This window comes from Dermacentor variabilis, chromosome 2 (assembly GCF_050947875.1).
Source record: "Dermacentor variabilis isolate Ectoservices chromosome 2, ASM5094787v1, whole genome shotgun sequence".
Taxonomy (NCBI): domain Eukaryota; kingdom Metazoa; phylum Arthropoda; class Arachnida; order Ixodida; family Ixodidae; genus Dermacentor; species Dermacentor variabilis.
Window position 1 is genome coordinate 241,970,449 of NC_134569.1, and position 27,360 is coordinate 241,997,808.

General features: G+C 45.2%; 1 protein-coding gene across 2 annotated transcripts in view; it reads left to right on the forward strand.

The window, feature by feature from the left end:
• ScsbetaA (Succinyl-coenzyme A synthetase beta subunit, ADP-forming) overlaps nucleotides 1-27,360 on the forward strand; it is a 55,330-nt gene that overhangs the window by 14,979 nt on the left and 12,991 nt on the right. For both annotated transcript variants that reach the window (XM_075682777.1, XM_075682778.1), the window contains exons 5-8: nucleotides 2,705-2,879; nucleotides 14,428-14,520; nucleotides 17,013-17,174; nucleotides 23,974-24,116. In XM_075682777.1, coding sequence (XP_075538892.1) covers nucleotides 2,705-2,879; nucleotides 14,428-14,520; nucleotides 17,013-17,174; nucleotides 23,974-24,116 — 573 coding nt within the window. The remainder of the gene's footprint in view (nucleotides 1-2,704; nucleotides 2,880-14,427; nucleotides 14,521-17,012; nucleotides 17,175-23,973; nucleotides 24,117-27,360) is intronic.

Genomic DNA, 27,360 nt, shown 5'->3' on the forward strand with positions numbered 1-27,360 from the left:
CACCGAGCGCCTGTACAACCGCCGCGAGTACTACTTCGCGTCGGTTACTTAGAATTAGTTATACAGATACAGATACAGATACAGCTGCCCGACATGCTCCAGTTCTTCGTTATTATGAACGTATTCTTGAATGTCAGAAGGTAGGCCCATGCTCTTTTGTGTAACAAGAGCTGGGCAAGTTTGCGTATGTTTATCAGAACATAGCCAGTGGAGCACATACACATGCTCACAAAATCCTGCATAACGACACTGCAGTTCATCTCAAATAATGTGCATTCCAAAGAACTGCAAATGCGCTTCGTAAGCCTCCACATTGCTGATCTTTGTCTGTTGCTGCTAAGCACGAGGTCGCGGGATCGAATACCAGCCACGACGGCTGCATTTAGATGGGGGTGAAATGCGAAAACACTTGTGCACTTAGGTGCCCATTGAAGAACCCCAGGTGGTCCAAATTATTCTGGAGTCCCACACTACGGTGGGCCTCATAATCAGATTGTGGTTCTGGCATGTAAAAGCCCATAATATAATTTAAAATTTTAATGTTTAATTGTTTGTTGATTTGTTTGTGGTATGCCCAAAGTTAATTTAGGCCTAAATAATCCTTGGGATTGTCTCATAGGCTTTCGTACTGCGTAGTTCAGGCTTTAGTGCATTAACAAATTGACTCTCTGCTAAATCTGATGCACAGACACTGCATGAGGCCTTGGCCGAGCCTCAATCTCTGGGCATATGTGAAGGGAATAACCGATGCAAGATTATAGGATATCAATGTCATTTCTACACTAGGAAATGTAGAAGTTGCTATAACCAAATGAGTACCGTGGGGAGTCTCAAAGGTTAACGAATAAAGGAATAAAAAATGATCTATTCCTAGGGAAATGAGGGGAACTTAAATAGGACTAATAGATGGCACATAAAGAGCCCACAGCAAATTCATGCATATCACAGGATCATAGAAGTAACAAAAAAAAAACAACAAGTCATTATATCAATTGTCCAGAAATGATATAAGAGTATCGCACACTTCTAAACGCTGTTGTCTTGATAGACGAGGCCACGAGAGTACATCAGATTCACATAGGCCACGTACACCGAGAAAGTTTAGCAACAGTGATAGTGGCTGTAATCCATTGAGGATCACATCTTTTTCTGAAAAAGCGTCCCCGAGGGTCACATTTTTTATTGAAGCTCTAGGTTCTTTGGAGTGACTTACTTCAGAAAAAACAACAACCAAGGAATTAATTTTGAAGCGAAAATAAAACGACAACATTTTAAAAATATATGCAGTTTTATGCGTGGTTTATTGTTGAATACCTGTGTAAAATATCAAATTTTACTTTTCACAAATATAATAAAATTCATGACTTATGTGTCTTAGGTTGGTTTGACACAGCTAGATATTTCGAAACATTCCTTTTCATTTTTCACTTTTATTATGTGTCGCACGGAGGGTGTGATCCCAGCAAAGCTGGCAGTGTGGCAGTGTCCCAGCCACATCTGAGCCGATGACAAAAAACCTGAAGGACGAAAAATCAAGTGGGTTATTAGATAGTTTGGACTAGGGATATGCAGTCGTAGCACGAGTAACTCAATGGTGCACACAAAATGAGTGAGAAACTTGCAATAATAAAGTCATAGATCGCTGGACAAGATTATATCAGCTCTAGCACGTCTTGCAAAATGAGACGCACGCCTGGCAGTACCTCTGGTTGGCGAGCGACCACCTGTAAACAAAGTAATCGCTCGGCTACGGGAGAGCCATGCAAGCCAGCATTTTGCAGCAACAATTTAAGGCATAAGAAACGAGGTAGAAACCAGTTTTCCCAGACACTTGTAACCCAATTAAGTGAGAGTGCTGATATAGTACTAGGTGAAGCGAGAATACTCCCAAACTTACCGTGGTGGCAGCCACCGTAAAGTGAAGCGAGAAATCGGTTTTTGCAGAAGCCAGGGATGGCAGCACGTAAAGAATTTTTTCTAGAAGTCGTGGGAGGTTGCAGGACCTCGGGAGCAGGGCTAGGCGGTGATTTGTTTCAAATAGCCTTCTTTATTTTTTTTTCGGACGTTCTGTTGCTGTCCTAATGTATGGCGATTACCACTTAGGATTTGTTTTCCGCCGCCTTACATGTACGGCGGTGACCCTGAAAGAGATCAAAAGTATGGAGATAGATTTGCAGGAGGCTCACCTTATGGATGAAGGGCAGGAAAGGGTACGATGCTTCTCTGCAGCGCATAAAACGGCACTACGCAAGGATTCATCGACTCGCCAGCAGAAACAGGCTACACTACAGTGCGACAGTCACGGCTTGCAGGCAAAGGCTGATTGATAGAGTATGCGCACCCTCTGTGCTAGGCTAACCTGGTAGTGGTCCACCATGTGTAAGAAGTCAACGGAGCAAAGGTCTCGCGTAACCAACTTGTAGTGTGCCTGTGGGCAACTGCTGCAGCAAGGAAGTGCTAGGCTGAACCGAGCTCGGGGGAAAGGGCACCCGTGTAGTTGTTGGTCTCAGGGAGGCTAATTAGGGCACATTACGGTGACATATGCCCGTGCGTGTGACTTCAGATGGTAAGAGTCCTCAGGTAATTGTCCTCTGCACTTTTGTCACGTGTGGGTACAATTAACCCTGGTTCTCTCGTAAGCTGTTTTATATTTAGCATCTTCTGCTTGGCACCCAAAGGATGTGAGAATGACTGCTGTTTGCAGGGCCCAGTGATTGTCGCCTCATCCCAGGGTGGGGTCAACATTGAGGAAGTGGCCAAGGAAAACCCCGAGGCGATCCTAAAGCTGCCCATTGACATCAACCAGGGTGTTGACAAGGCCAGCACTGCTGAGCTGGTCCAAAGGCTTGGTTTCCACCCGGCTGCAGTTGACGGGGCAAGTACCTCCATTCTTTTTGGGTGAAATGCTACGCTGTAAGAAAGTGGCCCTTTCATGGTGCCCTGTAATGCAGATGACGTCTGTCCTTGTGAGGCAGGGGATGGGGGACCAGCAGCGAAATGAATGGGGTCTCTTCGATTTTCAGAGTTCTGGCAGCCCGCTGGCAGCCAGATGGCAGCCAGCTAGTTCTGGTCCTGATAGGAAGTCACATGGGCTGGGATCCCAAGACAACTGGAACCTGCCCAAAGTTTGCAAAATCGATCGCGGGAACAGCTGGCCGAATGTAAACACGCTACCAGCATGGCAGAGGCCGGCGCGCACTCAACGTAGTCGGCTCATTTATGCGTCACCAGCTTGAAAATATATAGTTGCATTCAGGGATACGAGCACTTTCCCGTGACTCGGCGCACGACATGCACTGGGCCAACCTCACCTTGCGCAGCGCAACAGATGGCCTCCGACGCATCTGATGACAAGATGCGAAATCACGTGTAAGTGATCGTATCCTCGAAAGCGATAGCTCGAGGATCCCTGCTCACAGCGATCATGTCACCCACCGGCGACATTGATGAGTTGGTGTTGTGTCATCACTTTACAAGACATGAAAAAGCAGGTTATCAGATATGGCTTATACGCATAAAATTTCATGCCGACCTGCTTGGGCTTCGATTTCAGAAAGTTTGTTGTGGCTGATGGTGCTTGTCATTTTGACCCTAAGCAGCTGGGGATGCCGCTGGCACATGAAAATGCTCGCCGCCTTTGACCAGCGATACGTTTCACACGAAAAACAACATTGGTCGCGATCATAAGAGCAATAAGCCAACGTACGTGTGTCTAATGTACGTGTGCCTATTGCTCAATCAGTGCATTCTTAGCTCAACGGCCTGCAGTTCGGACACACATTGGTTTCGAGCTGCCATCCAAGCATACGACGGAGAGACGGAGCTAACACGGGCTAGCTGCAAAGCCTTCGCTAACTGCAGAAAAGGAGATATACACACATGCGAGATATGTGAAAAGGAACGCCACTAGAGAAAGACAAACCCAAAGTGTACTGCAATGTGTGAATTAGTGTCTACAACTTGTGTGGAACACGATGCAGATCACATGCATGCATGAGAGTGCAGCGCACTGATCGTCGCGAAGAAGCCTTCAAGGGACACACATGCACACACACACAAAAGCTTCAGACGGTTCACCACTGCTTGTATCACCCCACTTCGCAGTATGGAATGGAGTGTTAGCGCCTAGAAAGATAATGCTAGAAGTAAGGAAATCCAAAGATGACCGTAGACAGTTGGCTGAGCGAGGTAAATTTAAGTCCTCAAGCGCCCGCTTTGCAATCCGTGAAGTCCCCGCAAAGATGGCAGTGAGCACCCATCGCCTCTTTAGTCATCTGCTAGCCAGAGAACATCCCGAGAGCAGCCAGACCAAAATCGTCGTGGCAGGTTCTGGCAGCCCATGGGTAGCCATGGGTAGCGGAGCACTCCGAGAAAAATAAAGATGCTCTGGCTGGCTCTGGCAGCCCGCGGGTAGCCAGAAGTGGAAAATTGAAGAAGCCCTGTCTCCTTGCTCTTAAATCATGGTGCAGCATGAGAGAATATGCAACATAGGCTTTGTGCTCACTAGTGATGTCATCATGTTCCCCTGTCCCTTTTGTCATATCCTTCATATTTGTTAAGGCCTTATAAAGATACTGAAAGTTGGCCAAGCTGGTAGCTGTTCATTATGAAACTGCACTGCAACGAGACACAGGGCAAAGGTAACAAACACACAGGTGTCGACTCGCAACTCAGTTTATTTTTAGAAAGGAAGTGACACGTGTGTATATATAGTATAGGAAGTTGCATGTGTAAGCACACACACACAGACATGGACGGATGGATGTCAACTAAATCGTGCATGTGCCAGAGCATTTAGAATAAAATAAATAAATAATGTACTAAAAATATATATTTAAAAAATATGTATAAACAACACAGAGGTTGTGCACATTCTAAGAAATCACGTGGCGTTCAAAAAAGCAAATTCCCCGTCAGTTAGTACTGTAGATTGCTCACGTGCATATTGGTGCACTTTTTGATATGGAAGGCCTCGGTTATTTCGCTTGTTATTTTGCACGAGCACGCCAAGCAAGGCCCGGATCGCGCCAAAACTTCGACCAATGGGGGAACTTTGTTGACCTTCCCATGGGCAGGACGACAGCCAAGTGACTGTGTTTTATGGTTATCGGGACTCACCCTGAAGCCGAAAAAGTTCCAATTTGCGTAGGAAGAGCTCCTCTTCCTGGGCCACATCATCAGCAAGTCCACAGTTCATCTTGATAAGCATAAGACAGCTTCCATAGCAAGATTCCTGCAGGCCGTTGACAACAAGATGGTGTGAAGATTCCTTGGCTTCTGTTCCTACTACAGTCGAACCCACTTATAACGATACCAGTTTTAACAACATATAAGTTATAGCAGTGAGAAGCTGCTCTACTGTCAACTTTTGTATGTTTTCTATGGTGAAACAACCCACTTACTACGATGCCCCCATGCCATATTATTGGTTATAACGATGAACACAAATGGGCTTTGCTCATAGCTCTATGCTGCATCACCCTCCGAAACACGAATGGACTGTGCCAACTTCTCTGACAGCACTTCTCTCAGATTGCTCGCTAGCCCTTCATTCTGCGCAGTTCTGCGAATGGATTAAGTCATCCGTGCAAATCTTTTTCGGTGGCATCGAAGTTGTTCCTGGCCACGTGATTTCTTAGCATCATTTGGCTTGCCGCCAAAATGGAAGATGGCCGATCCACCCGCTTATCATCGGCAATCCACAGTGTTGCCAGTGAAAAAAAGCGTACTGCTATAGATTCGCAAACAAAGTGCTTCTAACCAATGAGGCGATCGTCGCAAATGTGCTTGCATAGCATAGCAACGGCGACAGTGACGCTGGCGGCGGCAGCGATGACGCACATGGTAGGGCCTCAAAGTTGTCCTCGCAAGAGGCCCTGCAGATGATTAAGATGATTCAGACCCCCGGGGCTTCGTTTTCATGAGAGACCTTCCGCTGCACTACGTGGAGCACCTAGATGCCTTGGAGAAGGATGTCAACAAGCTTCATGTAAAACATGCAAGAGTGGTGGACATGGGGTTTTCTCATTCAAGCCAGTGAGAAGTGTGTGGCAAGATGCTTGTGGCGATCTTGCCCCAGCATTTCTTCTGGATTTCTCACGCGGAGAGGCAGCTGCGGCAACCTTCTTGCATTCTTAAAAGGCCCCTTTTAGGGCCACCCTAGGGACGCCTTGGCAGAGCTCACATGCCACTTGCCACCTGTGACTCGTCTTTGCTGCAGCTGTTATAGCACTACTTTTCTTGAATGCTGACAGCTACTGCTTGTTGCACGTGATCGGAGCACATGGGAAGCAAAGTTAAACAGTTAAACGAGTCAGTACAATCAGCAGCTGGATGGAGGAAGGTAGTGGGAAGAGCCATCAGCCTCCCTGCCATTATAGTTTTCTCAGAACAGCTATGCCATCCCCTTATGTAGTTTTTTTTTTTTTTCATGCAGCTTCGTTACAATGATTATTGGCTATAACAATGGAATTTCCGTGGCACTTGAATATTGCTATAAGTGGGTGCGACTGTATAGGCATTTTGTCAAGGACTTCTCTCATAATGCCAAGCCACTGACTCATCTCACAAAATGAGATGTCGAGTTTTAAGTGGGAAACTCCACAATTCGAAGCATTCCATGGGCTTAAACAGCGCCTGCACTTGCCACTGGAACTTGCACACTTCGACCAAGTCGCCGATACAGAAATCCACACAGACGCAAGTACAGTCAAATCTTGGTACTACGAACCCCACGTTAACAAATTTCTCAAATTTGCGAATATTTTCAATATCCCCGCCAGATTGCCTATACCTTCAATGTAAAGAAATTTCCGAACTACAAATTTCAATACAGTGTATATTTAAGAATAACGCACATAGTTTATTTTCACCTTTATAGCCAAGCAACATCAGTACTACGAATTCGGCTAAAAGTAACAGCGCCGCAACTCTTGCATGAAACAGAAACCGCGAGTGCAGTAGCTGTCATCATCACCATGTCGAGTGCCAACTGCTTCACCACAAACTTCACCAAAAACTTCACGAGAAAGGTTTGGCAATGTTCGCGCAAGATCCAACGATGAATGCAGCTAGTGACGGTGCCAAGAAGAAGCGAAAGCAGCTTTTGCTGCAGGACAAAATGGATGTATTGCAGGAAATTGACGCAGGGAAAAAGCAAATCGACGTGTGCAGACAGCATGGCATTACCCCATTGACCGTCGCGACCATTTTGAAAGACCGAGACAAGATTGTCAAGCTTCACCGGGAATTGCAACTCGCTCCTACGAGGAAACGGCTGCAACTGGGAAACTTTCAAAATGTGGACCAAGCTGTTTTCATGTGGTTCAAAGATGCCAGACTGCAAAACATTCCCGTGTCTGGCCCAATACTTCAAGAAAAAGCCCACGAATTTGCCGATGCACTTGAAATTCAACGCCAGTGCGAGTTAGCTGTTTCGTTTCCGTCAAAAGAACAGAATAACTTGGGAGGTAGTCTCGGGTAAGGAAAAAGCTGTTGATAGAGAAGGCGCAGATTCCTGGCGCAATGTTCGTTTTCTAGAGATGGCTGAATCGTACTCTGAAGACAATATTTTCAATGCGGAAGAGACAGAATGTTTTTATCAGCTGCTGCCAGACCAGGCTATGCACTTCAAAGGGCAGCAGTGCAAAGGAACGAATAAGTCACATCTTCTTGTGACAGTCCTGCTCCGCTGCAATGCAACAGGCACGAAGAAAATTAAGCTCTTCGTCATCGGCAAGTAGGCAAAGCCTCACCGCATGAGAAACGGCACGCTGTTACTGTACGATTACCGCGCCAACAAATGAGCCTCGATGACCAGAGAACTCTTTCCCCAGTGGATCATCAAACTCAACGACGAACTGAGGAGGGATGACTGAAGAATTCTACTGGTTGTTGACAACTGCTCTGCTCACATTGTGAACGTTCGCTTGGAGTTTCTGCCGCCAAACCACACGTCCTTGCTACAATCCCTAGACCAGGGCATTATAAAGAGTGTGAAAGCAGAATTTCGTAAGCGGCTTGTGCAGCATTTGATTATCAACTTCCGCCTAAAGCAGCCAACTGCAATCAATATTCGTCAGGCATCGGAAATGTTCATGGGAGCTTGGTGGAACTTGAAGGTGTCCACCATTAGCAACTGCTGGCGAAAAGAAGGGATTCTCAAAGCGCCTGTGCAGCTTGAAAATGACCTGGAGGTGACCGATAACAACCCAGGAGACCTGTGGACCGAGGTTGCAGAACTGCTCTTCACAGTCTTCCTTCGACGACTACATGGACAGAGACAGTGCAGCACTAATGGCAGCAAACCTGACAACCGGAGAGATTGTTAACTGCGTTCATGACATCTCCAGTGACGACGACGAATCAAAGGAAGACGACTGTGGGTCACCGAACACAGAAGATGAGATCGTGTCGAACATTGATGGTCACCGAACACACGAACAAAGTCTGCACCTTCATCGCTCGATGCAGTGACATACCCGATGAGGTATTGCGCAAAGTGGTAGATGTAGACGCATTCCTAATCGGTTGTGCGTGCTGCACGTGCCAGAAGAAAATCAATGATTTATTCAAATAAAGCAGCTTTGAAGTGAATGAAACATTTTTATTTGAGAGTATGCTTGTCTGCACGAGCGTATACTGCCAAGGTACGTAATTTTCATTCCTAGGTTTGTCCACTGGCTTATAACCGCAAGTTTTTCATTACAACAATATTTCAAAATAACGAACAATTTTCGGCAGTCCAGCATGATTGTTATATCGAGATTTGACTGTACAGTGCAGTCCACTTACAACACAGTACATACCACATATAACAATATATCGGTTCTAACGATGAGTAGACTTAAGAGTATCAGCTTATGCATTAGGGCTATGCGAAAAGAAAGCATACCGTAAAAACCCACGTATAATACAAACCCGCATATAATACGAGGTGAAAGTTTTGGGACACGAAACGGAAAAAAAAAAAGCTTTATCCGCATATAATACGAGTTAGGAAAACTTGAGGAAAACATTTATTTAAATTGCACTCTGCATTTCAATCACTGTCTTCCTCATCTGCGCTCTCATCGGATAGTTCCTTGTTGGACATATCTTCCCAGAGGTACTCATCCCCTGTGCCATCGAGCGCGTTCGAGATGCCACACTCTTGAATGCGCGATGCACAAGATCCTCTGGTGTGCTGGCCCATGCGTCCACAATCCACTTGCATAGCGTGGCTGGCGAAGCCTGCTTCAGCCGCCCGGTTGGCGTCACTGTAGGCTCACCTGAGTGCATCCAATCTGTGTAACACCGCTTGACCATGTCCTTGAACGGCTTGTTCACGCAAACATCCTGCAGCTGAGACATCATCCCACCCGCAACAACGACGAGTTCAGTGCCAGATTCGCACAACAGCCTCTTCACTGCGTCGGACAAATGGCAACGAAATGCGTCCAGCACAAGGATGGACAGGAACAACAACAGTGCGCCGGGCCACCTACACCAGATGGACTTTACCCAGTCGAGCACAAGATTTTCGTTCATCCAGCCTTTCTCATGGCATCTCATGACCAAATTTTTTGGCAGCTCCTCACCTTTAGGCACTGCCTTGCGCGTGAAGATGACATATGACGGGAGCTTGCATCCGTCTTCCGCGCACGACGACATGACGGTAACTTGAATTTTCTCGTTTGCAGTGGGCCGGCCATAAACTTAAGTGCCCTTTTCATGCATGGTGAGGGGTTATGGCATGTCCAGATAAACCGACGTTTGGTCAGCATTGCCGATTTGCCCTAGCTGGAAGTACTTGGACTTGCACAGCGAAATAACATGGCGCTGAAAAGCCACAAGCAGCTCATTGAACAATTCGGGCAGCTTTTGCAAAATTGAAGTTCGGTGGCATAAGGAAAATCCAGCACAGCACATGTAGCGATAAATCCACTGCTTGCTCGCTTTGAAGGCGGAGCTCGGTAGCCCTTTTTCTCTTGCAAGCTCCTTAGATTTTGCCTGCATAAGCTCTACACTCACAGCTAGATGTGCGGCTTGCTGTTGGCATACGAACTCCATCAGAGCGAGTTCAATTTCCGGGAATGTCCCACTGTTTGAGCCGCGAAAGCTTCTTCACGCTCTGCTGCACACGAAAAGGGCTTCCTTCTGTCGACACCATCCTCGAATGCTTCCCTCGTTGACGCCAAACTGCCTCCTGGCCGCGCTGTTGCCGATGTCCTGTGCAGCTAAAATAACCTTTCTCTTGAAAGCAGCCGAGTACTGTTTTTGTGGTCCAGACATCTTGGTCCTTCACTGCGGAACAAAAAAAATGCACTTCTCGAAACGTGGTTCGCACGTGTGCTGCCAAGGTGCACACTCAACAATGCTGTAGTCACAAGAAACGATGCTGTAGTCACGCAGCAGTAATGAAACCAAGCCGTAGCCATGCAGAAATAAGGAAGCCAAACCATAGCCACGCAGCAATAACAAAGTCAAGCCATAGCCATGCAGCAATAACGAAACCAAAACTTCTAGCCCAAATTTCTGACTGAAGTTTTCGTTCAAATCCACATATAGTGCGAGGCAAAAATTTGGGACGCTAATATAATAGGAAAAAATCCTCATATTATACGCAGGTTTTTACGGTATATAACGATATGTTATGGACCGTATGTCAGATAAAACACTAAAAAATTTGCCTACGTGAGTTCGTATCTGCTGCAATTACCGCACAGCGCGTCCCGCCCGCCGATTGCAAACACTACGGAGAGCATCACAAGTTGGCGCAGTGCATCGCATTGCAGTTGGCGCAGGCACCAGCCGCCCTGCATCCGTTCATACCAGGGGTGTCAGCGTGTCATGAACCTATAAAGAAAGAGCAGAAGATAAGAAGAGGACAAGAAAGCACGAGGAGTCACTGGAAAAAATAAAGAAACAAAGAAGTTAGGAAATAAGAGCGTCCGAATAAAAAGAATATCATATATGAAAGAAGAAGAAGTGGAAAAGTGCACGTGGAGCTGCGTCGCCAACAGAAAAAGAGAGCGGCGCAGCTACGCTCTGGAATGACGAGGGGCAGAAGGAGCAGTAGGCTGGACAGGGCGGGTGGAGCGCGGAGATTGCGGCAACCCAGTGGAACCTGTTCTTCAGCTGCCGCGGCCACTACTCGTGGGCTGAGCGGGCACTCCACCGGAGACCGCACAGCTACAGGCTGATGGAGCCGTTTCCCGGACTACCTGCGGCTATGATCCGCAGGCTAAGAAAAGTCGACCGGGCGATCCAGGTGCCTCGGTCATCCCATTGCCCTGACTTGCTGGCCCGGTCCACCGTGGGCCGAACGTCGGACGCAGCGACGTCGAGTCCACGACGCATCGGCGGGCCTAACGACATTCATCGGAAGCAGCGACAACTATGGCTTGAGTTAATGGACGATGATGATGATGATGATGATGATGGACTTGATGTAAAAATATTGAACGTCACAGCACGTCGTGTGTGTAAGGATTTTAGACAACATTCTCAATTAACTCGCTTTGTAGATAGTTTGTCGTGTGTTAGATTTCTTTTGCTTTTGGGTTTTGTAACGCGTGATTTCTTTATATATGTGTCTTTCTTATGCTCACGCCCCATAAAGGGTTTTCCTAACTCAGATGTTCCTTGCATCAGGTTTACCACCATGAGACTTTGAAAGAGTGCAACAGCAAGCCATACTCATAATCAGGCAGTATAAATCCCTTGGCATATACAGGAACGAAGGAAAAACTTAAGCATTCACCAGGATTATCTAAAGATAAAGGGTAAGCGGAATGTTGCAATAACGAAACTTTGGGGCCCCATTAAATGTGAGGTGTTGTGTAGAATCTGGAAATCAGTAATGGTACCAGCGCTCATGTTCGCCAGTACCATTCTGTGCTCAAAGTCGGGTATCTTGTCGGGGTTGGAAGTTAGCCAAAGATCGGTAGGCCGGCTCGCTTTGGGAGCCCCCGGTTAAACCGCAAATGAGGCAGTGCAGGGTGACATGGGTCAGGCCTCGTTTGAAGTCGGACAAGTGCAGAGCAAAATTAGTTTTGAAGAAAGACTCAGGAACATGGATGAAAATAAATGGGGAGCTAAAGTACACAATTATCTGTGCTTGAAAACTGTGGAGGAAGAGGTCGAAAAAGTTGGCAACCATGTACAGGGTAATTGAAACTGTAAATAGGCAACCAGGAGTCATCAGAAAGAGAGTGACAAAAGCAGAGACAGTTAATTGGATGCTAAGAATGGAACCAAAAAGCACCATGGAGATTTACAAGAATGAGAAGAAAGAAATTACAAGGGAAAATCCACAAGATAGCACAAAGGGCAGTGCCTTGCTATTTGAGGCTCGAGCCGGTTGCCTAAGGACAAAAACATACCAAAGCAAATGTTCGGAACTAGAGGAGACCTGTGTATGCTGCAGCAAAAGTCCAGAGATCACTCAGCACATCCTAATGTAACGCGAAGGGATTCACCCAGTGCTTGGATTTAAAGTGAACAGAAGCACTAAGCCGTCGAGATAAGGAAGAGATGCTTAGAGTATTGGGTATTGGTATTGGTATTGGAGTATTGGTGAAAAAAGGCTGGGAAGAGGTGGAAGTGACCGGATCTGTTACAGACATAGGTAGGGGTGCATGGTAGATAGAGAAGTTTTGAGGGGGAAAAAAAGAAGGCTAAGGAGATGTATACAAAAAATACTTGAATGAAAAGCATGTACTGTAGCATACCGGATTAACTAAAGCAGGCTAGCTGACTATTTGTGCTCGCCCCGTTTCAAAGGGGATGCCTGTAAATCATCATCATCACTGTGTTGCGCGTCGCCCAGGATCATGCTCCATAAACGTCGGAAAGAGGAAAAAAAAAAAAAAAAGAAAAGTGAAGCGGCGTGGTGGCACCCGCCTTTTCTACCACCTCTCTCTCCCTCAACGCTAGCTGAACTGTGCTGCGGAAGCAGCCCCAAAGCAGCAGACAGCCCAGTTTATAGAAGATGGCATCAACGCAGCTTTCCGCTCTGTTGGCGGCAAACTTGGCAGGTTTCAAAGAAGTATGAGCTCACGGAGTTGACGATATGGACGATTCCGAAAACCGAGGGCTGTGAAGGCTGCCAATCAACAGAAAAAGGGTTGGGACTGTTTTCCACCATAAACAACTGTCTCAGAAAAACAGGCTTTGTGCACCATGGTGAAATCACCCATGACAGTGAAACAAACACGGTGGAAGGCACAGACATTACCAAGCTCTGGGAGCATGTCTCGACTGACGATGGAACAGGTGGTGCTGTGATGGAGGTGTTTCTGAGTACAGACAGTGTTGCCTCATTCTGCGACGAGATCTCTGATGAAGCGACTGTTGTCATGGCATTGTGTGATGGAGGCAACGACAGCAGCAGCAGTGGTGACAAGATTGACAATGGCCCGTCTTTGACGCCGACCTCGATGTTCACGTAAAGTACACAGCTGTTAATCCAGTCGCTCATTGATTTCATGCACGCTAAAGGATTGGTTCCATTGTTCGCGCAGTGGCTGGACGCGATGCACACTGCGGTTGCAAACCTGAAATTGTACAAGCAAGAGCAAGTGCTGATTTCTGACTACTTTAGCATGCCTAACGCTTTACGTGCCGTTTACAGGTGCCGTTTACAGGGTTCAGATCTATAAAGTTACGTTTGCCAGCTTTTCAGATATAGCGATGATTGCGTGTAACGATCAGATTTTTCTTTCTTTTTGACATTGTTATATGTAGTGTAGGCCTCAACACCATCCTAGTTCAAAGGAAAGATGGACTTGAAAGTATCATAGTTTATGCTATTATTGTTCTGAGTGTTACTGGTTCTGCTGGGCACAGGTTTAACCAATAAACATTTAGTTCCATGGCTTGCATTGTGTTGCTGTAGTTGTTCACCATCACCACAACATGACAGCATCAGCATGGCAAGCTACCAACAGGCTAATAAAATCAACGGCTATTTTCTTTCTTCACGCTGACCAGTTTTCTTCACGCTGACCAGTTTGATAATTTGCTGGCATGATCTTCATTGCATGACCTATACGCCGTGCTTGTCTATTTGCAATGCTCGAACCTGGTAAAGGACCCTTTAAGCCATGAGCAGGTTGCTCGAATCCACAAACCTGACACACGGCCAGGCCAGCCTAACTAATCTCATACACAGAAGTGAAGCTCAGCTGACAAACAAACTAGGTTTAAGAACGGTGTTTGTTTCGATACATTTGTTTAAAGGATTTCAGCATTCCAGAGCATAGCAGCAGCATGCAGGCAAGGCTGCCTGCACAGTGAGTGCAGCTGCCATTTGTTGCTCATGATGTTTGTATCGTGACAACCCAGCATAAATTATACCGAAGTGCAAGATCTTGTTGCGATAAATAGTATTGCGTGGCACAGATGCCCTAAACATGTACATTCCCTTCTCCTTGTTACAGGCAGTGACCCTGATCGAGAACTTGTACAATGTGTTCCTCAAGTATGATGCTACATTGATTGAAATCAACCCGCTCATCGAGGACAACAACAACATAGGTCTGTAAGGATATAAAAAATAAATAGAGAGAGAGGCTGTGCAAATGTGGCAAACTGCCTTCGTTTGTCTAGGGTTGGATATGACGGCGGCAGAACAGTTGAGTTTGTATACCGAAACTCAAGGCACCTGTGCTGGCAGTTTTATGGAAGCATGGGGCATGTCTGTGTTTGCAATTCTTCCATTAAAGTCATTAAAGTCCAAGTAAAGGAAACATATTCTGATTAAGCATTCCCACACCAAAGTTAGTCTCACTTGCCCAGGTGTCTTAGCCAATAGGACACCAGTGATGAATCTTATACTCATCCAAAAATTTCCTTCCATCAGCTACGTTCCACAGTTGACTGGCAGTGGTTTTATCATTTTGCCATGACTGCTGCAATGCCAGATAGCACCAGCTCCCTAGAGAAGTTATTTCTAGTGGCCGTCGTTGGTGGAAACACAGCGGAAGTCTCGCTCTCCTTGATATTAAAGATGGCAACGCGAGGCAGCTCCAGCAATAACGGCCACTTTTTCAATGCTGGAATTGTGTTTTTGGATGTTTCTTTATCTAAAAGACAAGCTCAGTGTACACATTAGTGGCACATAAGGAATTTAATTTTTGTGCCTATTTTCTTAATTGTTTCCTTTGTTCGTGTCACATTAAAGTTTGTCATTCAGGCCAATGTCCCGTTCAGAAGCATTGTTGCAGACGAAATATATTCATATACTTTATGTTCTAATAAAGAAGGAAATAAAGAAACAGTTACACCTAGTAATTCATGTGTGGAGCACTCTGTACTGACATTTATCAGGAAGAGCATCTAAAAGCTTTTTTTGTGTGGAAACGGTTCTACAAAAACGCTTTACTGCCGGCACCTCTGGGATGAGCAGCAGTGCTATTAGAGCAGAAAAATTATGCTTGTAGCATTGGTCGTAAGCTCTGATTAATGTCAGACATTGCAGATTTCTGTAGACTTCAGCTCAAAAATACCGAGTTGACATCTACCAAAAGCTAAAACTGATAGTACATTATTTGTGAGAAAAGGGTAGATCGTTTATTTTTAATAACGGAAATGCAAATAGAGAAAGTGTTTAGAGTGGAGGCTTCTTAATTCTGAGAATTCTATGTTGCCGTCATTTTTCATGCATCACGTTTGTCAGTTAGCGCACTTCTGTGTGCAAACATTCTTACTATGGAAGGTAATTTCTAAGTGTATTGAAAAAATAAGTTTATTACATTCTATTACTTGTAAACATTCCTGTTCCTCACTGAAGTCATTCAGTGGCTTCTGAGTCAGAACAAAATTTTTGTTCATGTGCATAGTGAAGAGAGAGCATAGTAGTTGTGGAATGCATACTTACCAGCATTTACGAATTTATGATACAATGTCCAATATTTATGGAGCTTGTTTATAATTATCATAACGGCTGCAATAATTTCACAACTTCTGGCTTGTGTCCAGTTCAGGGCAAAACTGATTTCAGAAGAATATGAGTACAGTTGCTGACCAAGTTTTCACAGTGCAATTCTTCAGACAAGTGCAATTTTTTACACCTGTTCTGCAACACCGGCACCCGATTTATAGAAACGGTATATAACAGCAAACAAAATTTTTGCCTGCAACAAAGAAATCCTGCATGAATAAACTTCATGGATATTTCTATTTGTCTGTGGTGCAGATCAAACAGCAAATATGAAAACTCTGATTACAGCCCCGCAGAAAAAGTTTGGGATATTAAAACAAACAGTCCACAGCATGAATAACTAAACAATTTTATATCATGAGAAGCCACCAAACACACCAAGGACAACATGGGGGAAATTACATGTGCTTACTAATTGAATTAAAGAAATGATAAATTAATGGCGAGGAAAGTTAATGAAAAAACAACTTGCCGCAGGTTGGGAACGATCCCACGTCTTCGCATTACGCGTGCGATGCTCTAACCAATTGAGCTACTGCGGTGCCGTTTCCCCATACACTTTCTTGGGTATTTATGTGTTACTACTAGAGGGTTAAACTTGAGAGGGTTAGCCAGCGCCACCACTCGCAAACCTTGGCGGTAGATGTTGAACATCCTTTGTGCCACAGGCGTCACGAGTACGTGATCCTTTTGGGTGAAGGCAACTGAGCGATAAACCCACACAAGCTACCTGAAGGCATCAGTGTTCCGGATTTGAGACCTCGTTATGTTTTTAGTATTTTTCACCAAATTTTTATATTTCTTGGCTTTGACCATAGTGTTTTTCTTACTTTTAAGGTTGACATGGTCCGGAAATGCATCTAGAAACTTTGTGTGTTGTTATGCCTTTCAAATAGAAAAGATGAGAACTTGCCATATCATTTTGTGATTTTGAAAACTTGTCAGAATGTTGCGTTGAGTGCTCGCAGTGCCAGAAAATGATGATTCATGCTCTGGGGGGCAGGGGCTTATTAGGCTACGGGCACGTGCATGGCATTTAGAGGTGTGTAGACTTACACCAGATGAGAACGATGGTGTGTCTGTGCAGTCTACTGCCTGGATGCCAAGTGCCGCTTCGACGACAATGCGGCTTTCCGGCAGAAGGAGCTGTTTGACTTGCGTGATTGGACCCAGCAGGACATTCGCGAGAAGCAGGCGCACGAGAGCAACCTCAACTACATCGCGCTCGACGGGGACATCGGGTGCCTTGGTGAGTGACGCGACTCGCTTTTGCCCAAAGCTTGTAGCGGAAGCCACGTAGGGAACTCAACTGCACGGCTACAGAAAAAAAAAAAGTTGCTTGGCACAGAGTAGTGCCGCACCATCATACTGCCAACTGCTGTATTCAAGAAATGGAAACGTAACAGGAAAGAAAATTGGGTGACAGCCTAATTTTGAAGAAAAACCAAGTTTATTCTTTTAATTGTCTGATCTCATTCATCCTCTTGACTGGCAAAATTAGATATAGTGCAGAAATGATTTTCCTGTTGGGTTCTTATTAACTTGTTTATTTCAAATAGACATTAAAGTTTGAAAACATTTCCAAGCAGAACATCAAGCATTTCAGCTGTTTTAAGTTAAGTCTGTGAGCCAATGTGTTCGATAGCTGGCAGAGCTACACCTTCCCAGAAACTGGGTGAGCACATGTGCTGTGAAAAATGAGTTTCGAGCCTTTGCACAAAATATTGTTGTGTGGAAGCACACTAGGGAAACTATTTACCGGGTGTATTTACGAGGGTAGCAAGCACTGGCCAACGTGGGAGTTGGCCAACAACAATAAAGGCACATCGTCATCATCAGATTAGCAGTGGCCACTTATGGGTACGTCCCACTAAATCCAAGGGTTGACATCGTCGTCTTTTAATAGCATGTAGCATAATCCTCGGCGGCAGAAGCGCCAGCCGGGCACCACTAAGAGCCTACCGCAGAGGAAGGGTGGTAACGCTAGAGTCTCGAAACGTGGATGACTTCGCTGTACAACGGAAGGAAGATGTAGTGGGACTAGCGAACACAATTTCGTACGTGACGTCGGTCACTTGTCGAAGGACGCGTTATGGGCCCATTTGGCGAGGCTTTTCGAAAAGGCCGCACGTCAGGAGGGGGACCATAGTAGCACGAGAGCAACCGAAGTAAAACGTTCATCGCAGTGTGGCTGGTTGTAAAGCTGCTTCTTATTGTCTTGGGAAGCATGAAGTCTACTATGGGTTATCTGCCATGCGTAGTCAGCCTGGGCAATGGCATCGCATGCATATTCGCTAGTCAAAGTGGGAAGGGAAAGAACAAATGTGTCCAACGATAAAGTTGGTTCACGTCCGAACAAAAGGTAAAAGGGCAGTGTTGTGGCGGGGGGAATTATATGCGAACGTCACGTATGGCAGTGTAAGGTCCAAACCACGGTGGTCAGTCGACGTGTACTTTGAAAGCGTGTCTGTTAAAGTCCGATTGGAGCTCTTGGTGAGCCCGTTCGTCTGGGGATGGTATGATGTGGTGACCTTGTGCTGCATGGAGCAGCAGTGCAGAACATCATCAACGACTCTAGACAGGACGGTACGGCCTCGATCAGTCAGCAATTGACATGGGGCACCGTGTACTAAAATTACGTTACGAAGCAGAAAGTCCACCACATCCGTAGCACAGCTGGTCGCCAGCACTCGTGTCATTGCAAAGCTTGTCGTGCAATCGGTAGTGACGGCAACCCATTTGTTTCCTGAAGCAAATGTAGGAAAGGTCGGAGAAGGTCCAAACCGACACGGAAGGGCTCACGTGGGATGTTGGACTGAAGATACCCAGCGGGAAGCGTATAGGGTTTCTTTCGGCATTGACAGAGCCCACAGGCACTGACATAATGCCGCACTGAACAGGCTAGGCGAGGCCAATAGGAGCGATGGCGCATGCAGTCGTGAATAACTGTGGAGCGCAGGAGTGTTCGTATAACAACGAGGAGATATAAGTTACAGTAAAACCTCATTAAACCGTACCTGCTTAAGTAGTTTCGTTTTAGAAGTAGTAAAGTCAAATCCCCAACTCAGTGGCCATTGAACATAATGTGTTTTGTATCCATAAAACCATACCAGCTTATTGCATACGTATCGGTTAACATGTGGTGCTTCCATTTTTCATTGCACAAACATGGTGGTGCATCATCTCCATCGGGCGGCCAAGCAGAACAACAAGCCTCAGAGATCAGAACAACGGCCTCCAAGCACCCTGTGCGTTTGTGCGTGAAGCTACATAAACATCAACATCATTTCAAGGCCGTGCCAGAGAGCGTTGTGGCGTCGTGCAAGCAAGGATTCGCGTCATGCTGAAGCTCGGATAAAAAAGACGCCGGGTGCTCAGCATAGAAGAAAAATTAGACATTGTTTGTGCTATTGAACATGACACGAAAAAGTTGGCGCTAGCATACAACATAGATCTACTGTTCACTAGGGTGTGTGGCATTTGGAATGCGAAAAAGTTGCTCGGCAGTGCTGCTGTGACCGCGAAAAGATGTCGGCTATGAGGTTAGACTTTTCACCATCGTTTCGTCTGTTGTTGCCAAAGTGTCACCTAGCGACTGTGATAAGGATGACACGGAAAGCGACAGCACAGACGATTCAGGCCCGACCGTGGCAGAAGCTACGGGTTACATCAGCTTCATGAATACAATCGTCGTGATGAGAACAGCACCCCGCAATGAAAATGTGCCCCGCGACTTCTGCTGTGCGTGGAGAATATGCAATGCCAACGAGGAATCTGCCATGCAAGTGTTTGCCAAGAAGAGGGGGCTGGCTGAAAAGCTGGCTCGCAACTTCAGTAAGCTTGAGGCCGCTGTCATTGCTGCTAGGCCGCAGCGGCGTCAAACGAAAATAACGCTTTTGTCGCGAGAAGTGAATAAATACTGCATGTCTTTTACCCCTTTCGTCGCACTCTCTCTGAGTTCCGTTTTTGACAGGTAAGTGGCTGATCTCATGCTATTTCGGTTAAACAGTACTGCCGTTTAGTACGTACTTTTTTCCAAGCTATGGCCAACTACGGCCTAACGAGGTTTCACTGTACCATCCTTCAAGAGGAATGTACGCACAGAGGCATCGCTAGGAGGGGACGCTGCAGTTTAGATTACTTCCCTAACTGCTTCTCATAATTAGACGGTTCTTCGCGTGTTCATTTTAAGTGACTAATAAGTAAATAAGTAATAAGTAAGGCTAATTGAGGCTTACAGCCGTTTGCAGAATACCAAAAGGAATGTACCAATATACATTCCATTTTCCATGCTACACGTTCAACTCACTTGTACAATTTACTAGTGTTTGCTTGAGGAATGTACATGACAAATCTGTTTGGTGAACTGACACAGGCTGCTCGGCCCAAATTTTTTTGTGAAATATGCCTTTTGGATCATGTGGCTACATCCAAAAAGAAGCCGAAGCGCCATTCATTAGTAGTATGGGACATGTTGAAGATATCATAATTCCCTAGTGGAGCGTAAAAAAATCTAGTGAAATATGTAACACTTGTGCTGAGTTCCTTATGAAGGTTTGCGAGGTTCTCTTTTATGCACTGACGAAGCGAATAGTTCTCTGTTTGTATAATTAAACAATGCTGGATTGAGACATGGTGAGGCAGAATGTGCTTAAATTTTCCTTTTCTAGGCACCCTAAGCTGAGCTGTAGTACCTCGAGTATACTTTAGGCATTGCAATTGCCGCTGTAGAAAACCACTTCATGGTTTCAGTTTGAAGTTATAGTGAACTGAAGGGATTCACGAACAATGTGTGCCTCACCATAAGAACAGTCGACTGCTACCGTTGCGTGACGGGTGTACCATATTGTCGATAAAGGCTACCGTAAGGGCCACCATGAAACATTTCATCGCTTGCAATTGATTGACTCGCGATCTTGACCACGAAACTTTTCTTTCAGCTGATTGTTACGATGGTATTTGTGAATTAAATATGTAAATACTCTGTATGATGCGCCGTCATATTAGCAGCCATGAGCAATTCGTTTTATGGGGGCCTGTTTCAGAGACCAGTGGAAGTAGGAGCAAGCTTTTTCATATGAAATGTGCGCCTAATTCTTTCTTTTATGAGTTAATAAAGTGGCAATATTTGACAAAAACAACTTACCCGAGTAATAAGTATCATGATGACAGCTTCGCTGGGCAGTGTCTTTCCAACACGGATAACATGTTGACACCAGTTACCAAGATTTCTCTTCCATGTAAAATGCAATGTCTCTCATAGCGAAGTACTAAGGGAATGTTAGGTGTCATCATTCATGGAACATAAATTTCACCTAAAACATTGCAAAATTGGTCCACAAGATGCAATGGCACCACATTGAAGTAGTGGTGCACCGGCTCGCACAAGCCAGAAAGGAGGAAAGGCTCTCCACCTGCCCATTCCTCCTCACCTGGTGAAGAGGTGTGTGGGTGACAAATTGATAGCCTAGAGAGAATTGATAGATTGAGAGCTCTAAACTTAAACTCCGCGTCTGAACCCCTGCTTGGCGATATCTTAAACATGGTCTTTAATAAGAAATACGGAGGAACCATATGATTCTGCTGGGTCTCAAGCCATGTTGGGATACCAGGGAATGAAGCAACAGATAGAAGCGCATCCATGGCATCGCACAAAAGGATAACTCACATAAAACTTCTATACAAAAACAGTATCCGAGTGATTCGTAGGCCGTAGCATCAAAATGGCAACAAGAATGGAACTTGTGCATAAATAACAAGTTACATATGACTAAACCCCTGCTTGGCAAGTGGAAATCATGCAGTCACCAAGAACAGTTCTATGAAGTGATGTTATGTCAACTTCGAATTCGGCACACGCATCTAACACACAATTTTATATTTCGAAAAGAAAACCCACTTTCTTGCAAGAAATGCCATGAATCGCTTACAGTAAACCACATCATTATGTCCTGTCCCTATACTGAAATACAGGGGCGGAAACATTTCAATACTTTGTATCACTTGCATATACCTTTACACCCAACCTTATTATTGGGCGATGAGCCACTAGCGCCAATCAGTAACTTGTTTGAGTTTTTAGATGAAACTGGGTATTTACATCGACTTTAAGGTAATGCAGCTATTGCTGCCTTAACATTGGATCTTGTACTGTCCTGTGACTGGCGCAGCATGGCCTTAGTCGCTTTTGCACCATTTAATTCAAATTAACAAACTTTTCGAAATTCAAATCTCTTACCACCCAACCGGGGGAATGGTAATGTTGCATACGTGATCACCACCTTTTCCTGCCGCCAGTGAGTAAAACCCTGCATGACAGACAGCGGTACCGAGCCAAGACAGAGTGGTGGATTCGCCGCTGCAGCTGCTTTTTGTTCAAGTGGCATAGACCATTTGGGCATCCCACAACACCACATGGAAGTTGAATTCTCTGCTACTTGCAGTTTGTGTGAGTTTCGCGAGTCAGCAAAACCAGCGCAGCACTAGTGAATCAGGAAAGTACTGAAACACGAAAGAGTGGGCGGTGCAGAGTTGAATGAATACAAAACCTTTTGACCACCCTCGTCGATGTCAATGGTAAATTCAATGAGTTCTTTTTTCTAAACATGAAATGGAACTGGACAAGTAGCATTTTATTTCATCATATAATACAATACAAGGATGTTTTTTGCAAAGAGTGGTTCAGTACTAGTGACAAAATTTAACTGAGGAGTGCTTTCGTCATTGGGCAAGTGCTTGAATGTCCCGGGGGAGTCTCTAATCGCGTCCTGCATTTACCTCGATTTCTTGATTATTAAGGCTCTGTTCGCGATAATATTGACGACATAGAGATTCTCGAGCACTAATCCATCACTTTGCCTTGACTTAGTATTTGCCTTCAGTGTCCCTTTAATGCACCCCTGTGGACAGACACATTAAGGATCGGTATGAAAGGATGTGCATAAATCAGCCCGAAGATAACGTGGTACTACCAGGAGCCATTTCCAGCCCTCAGCGACATAGTTGCAACAGTACAGGGGTTGGTCGCAAATGCCCAAGTAATGCGCGTGTCACTGTATAGTCCTGGATGCCAGTACAGTTGCAGAATCAGTGAGCAATTCCAAAAGCGAGGAAATCTAAGAGTCTTTGCTCTGCTCAGAGTGCATGTCATAGATTGCGAGTGCTGACAGCGCAGTGTTGAGTGGGCTAACACTGTCAACCTTTGAGTAAATTGGTAAGTGGGGAGCATCAGTGTGCTTGCGTCCAGAGCTGTACACGACTTGTGTGTCGTACTCTTGCAAACTGAGTGCCCAGCATGCAAGACAGCCATAAGGGCCCTTTAGTGGGGAGAGCCAGCACAGCGTGTGATGATAGATTACATTAAATGGGCAGCTGTACAAATAAGGTCGAAATTTCAGAAGGGCCCAGAGTATGTTTATTTGTACTAGGAGGAGAGAAACTTGGGTGAGCTTGTGGTAATTCATGTTTCGGAATTTAACAGCACTAAACAGACAAGGACGAAGGAAAAGAAGAAAACGACAATGGTGCTGCGTCGGGTTCTTCTTTTTCTTCATCCTCGTCTGTTTAGTGCTGTTAAATTCCAAAGTATGTTTATTTGCAACATACGCAAGGCGAGAAAGGTCGAACTCGTTGTGGAGGTTATTGCCCTGCAAGCAGTCTGAACCAACCCATACCTAATACGCTGCTGGTGCGCCTGACTAACTGGCACTTCTTCTTTGTTATTCGTCCTTGATTTCAAACATTGCCACCAAAACATCGTACAAAACAGGGCCTAATCAAGTTTCTACTGTACTTGGCTGTTTGCGTATGTGTATAAAATTAGCTCTGGGGGTGGTTAGTCAGCACAACTGACAGCCATGGTGGCAGATGGCCATGCTGTTCTGCTCTGTCTTGTGAAAGAGAGATGTTGAGAGAGGTTGCTGCCAACAGTGTTTACAAGCTTGCATGCTGGTTTTCACAAGGACCTTTTGTGTGGTTTCGTTTGCTTGCTTCTGTGTTTTGGTTGTGCTTTTGCCAAGCGCACACTACAAGAGGATTTATGGTTGTAGTGAATGGCGCGGGGCTGGCCATGGCAACCATGGACATCATCAAGCTACATGGTGGCAGCCCAGCCAACTTCTTGGACGTTGGAGGGGGTGCCACAGCCAAGCAGGTCACCGAGGCCTTCCGGCTCATCACCTCTGATCAGAAGGTGACTAATTTCAAATTACCCAGTTAATTTGCACATTGGTGAACCCTAAAGCATACATCAGGTCTGGCTGGGCTGTTACATCATCATCAGTAGCAACAGCAGCTTAATTAAGAACACTGCAAGACAAAAGTATTCTCCAACTATCCCTGTTCTGTGCTAACTGCAGCCACTTGCGATTTTCCTAATTCTATCACTCGATATTCTAATCGACATAAAGAGAAAGAAATGGAGCTGGGCAGGTCATGTAATGCGTAGGTTAGATAACCCTTGGACCATTAGGGTTACAGAATGAGTACTAAGAGAAGGGAAGTGCAGTCGATGATGGCAGAAGACTAGGTGGGGCGATGAAATTAGAAAAATTCGCGGGCGCTAGTTGGAATCGGTTAGTGCAGGACAGGGGTAATTGGAGATCGCAGGGAGTAGCCTTCGTCCTGCAGTGGACATAAAATAGGCGGATGACGATGATGATGATGACGACAACGGCGGCGGCGGTCCTGCCTAATTCCCTATTGCGTTTCTCTTCCCTCGGACTCCACCTTGTTGTTCTGAAACTGTGCATTACAGGGCCTGCCAAACACCACTTTTTTTTCTTAATTTCCTAAATAATGACATCTGCCCACACTTGGTTCATTATCCATATTGCTGTCTTTCTGTCTCTCGATTACTCTTGAGGGTAGATGCTCCTCGGAGATTTTTTTTTTTTTTTTATAATAGTGCTAACTGGTATCAAATTTATTTACAATTAAACTGGGTTTTTATGTGCCAGAACCACAGTATGATTATGAGGCACATCATAGTAAGGGACTTCTAATTAGTTTTGACCACCTTGATTTCTTTAATGTGCACCCAATGCACAGCACACAGGGGGTTTTGCATTTTGCCACCATCAAAATGCAGCTGCCGTGGCATGGATTTGATCCCATGCCCTCAGGGTCAGCAGTGCAAAGCCACTATGCTACCACGGCAGGCGATTAAATTTATACGCAATATAGAGCTTAATCTTCTATGTTCGAATATTTGTTTGGTTCCAGAATATTTTATCTTTCTGTGCCCCCTAAAAGTACCGTAGGAAAAGCTTGGCCTCTTGTGAAAGGTTTAGGCTTTATACAACACCTAGGTGATGGTCACAAAATAGCCTGTATTGCTCATATAGACAGTGCATTGTACAATCCATTATAATTATTTGCTTTTGGCTTTATTTAATTATTATTATAAGGAACAAAATTGTCATCTTAATTTTTATTATTGTGCACATTGATGAGCGGTTTTCTAAAATGCCTACCCCGAAACTTCACTTGAACAAACTTCAAGGGACCTCAGAAAAAAGTTTGTTAAAGTGAAAGTTTACTCAACTGAAACAAGTATGTTTCACTTTGTTATCATGAGCTAGAGGAAACATTGGGTGTTCAAATGACATTTCAGCCCACTTATTTGTCACTCTGCTCATTTTCAAGTGGATTTCCACTGCTTAGCACTCAGCGTAAAATTCAGTAATCTCTCGCTTCCTGCAGACCTGTCTCCATGTGATTCTGTAGTGCTCTCGAAAGGAATGCAACCATCTGCTGCTTGCTTCAACACTGGTGACATGGAAAAGCGCTGCGAATTCCACCGCCTTGTCTTGAATCACGGGTGCTGAAACCGAAATGTTCCTTTTGCATGCGAGGCCAAGCTGCGCACATTAAAAAAAAAAATTTAATTATGGGGTTTTACGTACCAAACTACTATCTGATTATGAGGCACGCCACAGTGAGGGACTCCGGAATAATTTGGACCACCTGGGGTTCTCTAAGGTGCACCTAAATCCAAGTACACGAGTGTTTTCGCATTTCATCCCCATCGAAATATGGCTGCTGTGTCCGGGATTTGATCCTTCAATCTCATGCTTAGCAGCCCAACACTATAGCCACTAAGCAACCACGACGTGTTGTGCATTTTCCAATCCATGTTGCACACACAGTGCTGAACTTACAACTGCGTTTATTGGAAAAACGTGTTTGATTTTAAAGCCATACATCGAGCGTGTGCAATAGGCTCATTGTCAACAAAGAGCACTATTCATTTCCAACCGTTGCCTCGTGGTCACACGTATGATTATCTCCATTGCTCACCCCTATTTAACAAGCCCACTTCCTTGGAAGATGACTTGATGCTGCCAGGAGTCCAGCCTATACAAAACATCCTGTTTTTTGTCTAGAGGCAGGTGCTTTCATTTGTTGCTCATGATTAAGCAGCACATGAATGCCTTTTCTTTGTGTTTGTAGGACTGAAGCTGTAGCTGTGGCTATGGCTTCGGCTGGCTACGAGCTTGGCTATCCAGCCTGGTCCAGTTCAAACCTAAAATAGGACTCATTATTCATCGTACCATCTTGAATTGCAGTTCTCAGCGTAAAAATATGGTACAAAAGTATGGGTTCTACTTGAAGTTATCAGTATGACCTGGGGACATAATATGATGCTGTGGAATATGTTTGTAGAACTGAAATGCGCACTGCGCTGAATTTCATTCAACTGAAGGTCATTTGTATTGGGTTCAATGGCACTTCGGTGGGGAAATTAAAAAAGTTCGTACAACTTGATAGTTCGTTTCAATGACGTTTAGTTCTAGTGGCATTTTACTGTGTGACCAAAATTGCTCCAAACGCACTAATGCCTTGATATCTGCATTCCACACATCCCTGTGCATGTGTATGCAAATTTTTACCAGGATTTACCGCCGCATTTTGGAACGTCCCTCCACTCCTCCTCAAGTCTACAAACCGGAGGGCACCGCCACGCCTCAACAGAAGGGGTCACTGCGCTTCATTGACACTCCGCAGCAATTCTTGAGAAGTGTGGCACATTCTTCAGCTGCAGGGCGGTGCCGTGCTTGGCTTGGTGAAGAGCTTTGGGTCGAGGATTGTTTTGAGAATGCATGGGTTAGTCGCATTAAGTACACCAATTTTCATGCACAAGCAATGAAAACAGCCTAAAATTGAAACGAGAGAAAAGCGTGATTGAAAGTTTCTAACCATTGCTATTACTATTGCAGATGATCAGTTTGCATGAAATTGACCAGAATACAGACCAGTGTTTGCTGAAGAAGGGCGACACTTCAGAATTATCTTGCTGCATAGGTGGTACCTTCAGAACGCTTGCTTTCTTCGTCCACCAAGCGGGCTTTCCTTGCTGCACTGCAGTGACAAGATTTAGGTTCAGCTGTCTATATTCGAGACATTCTTTTTTTCCATTCTGCTCTGGTTGCTCA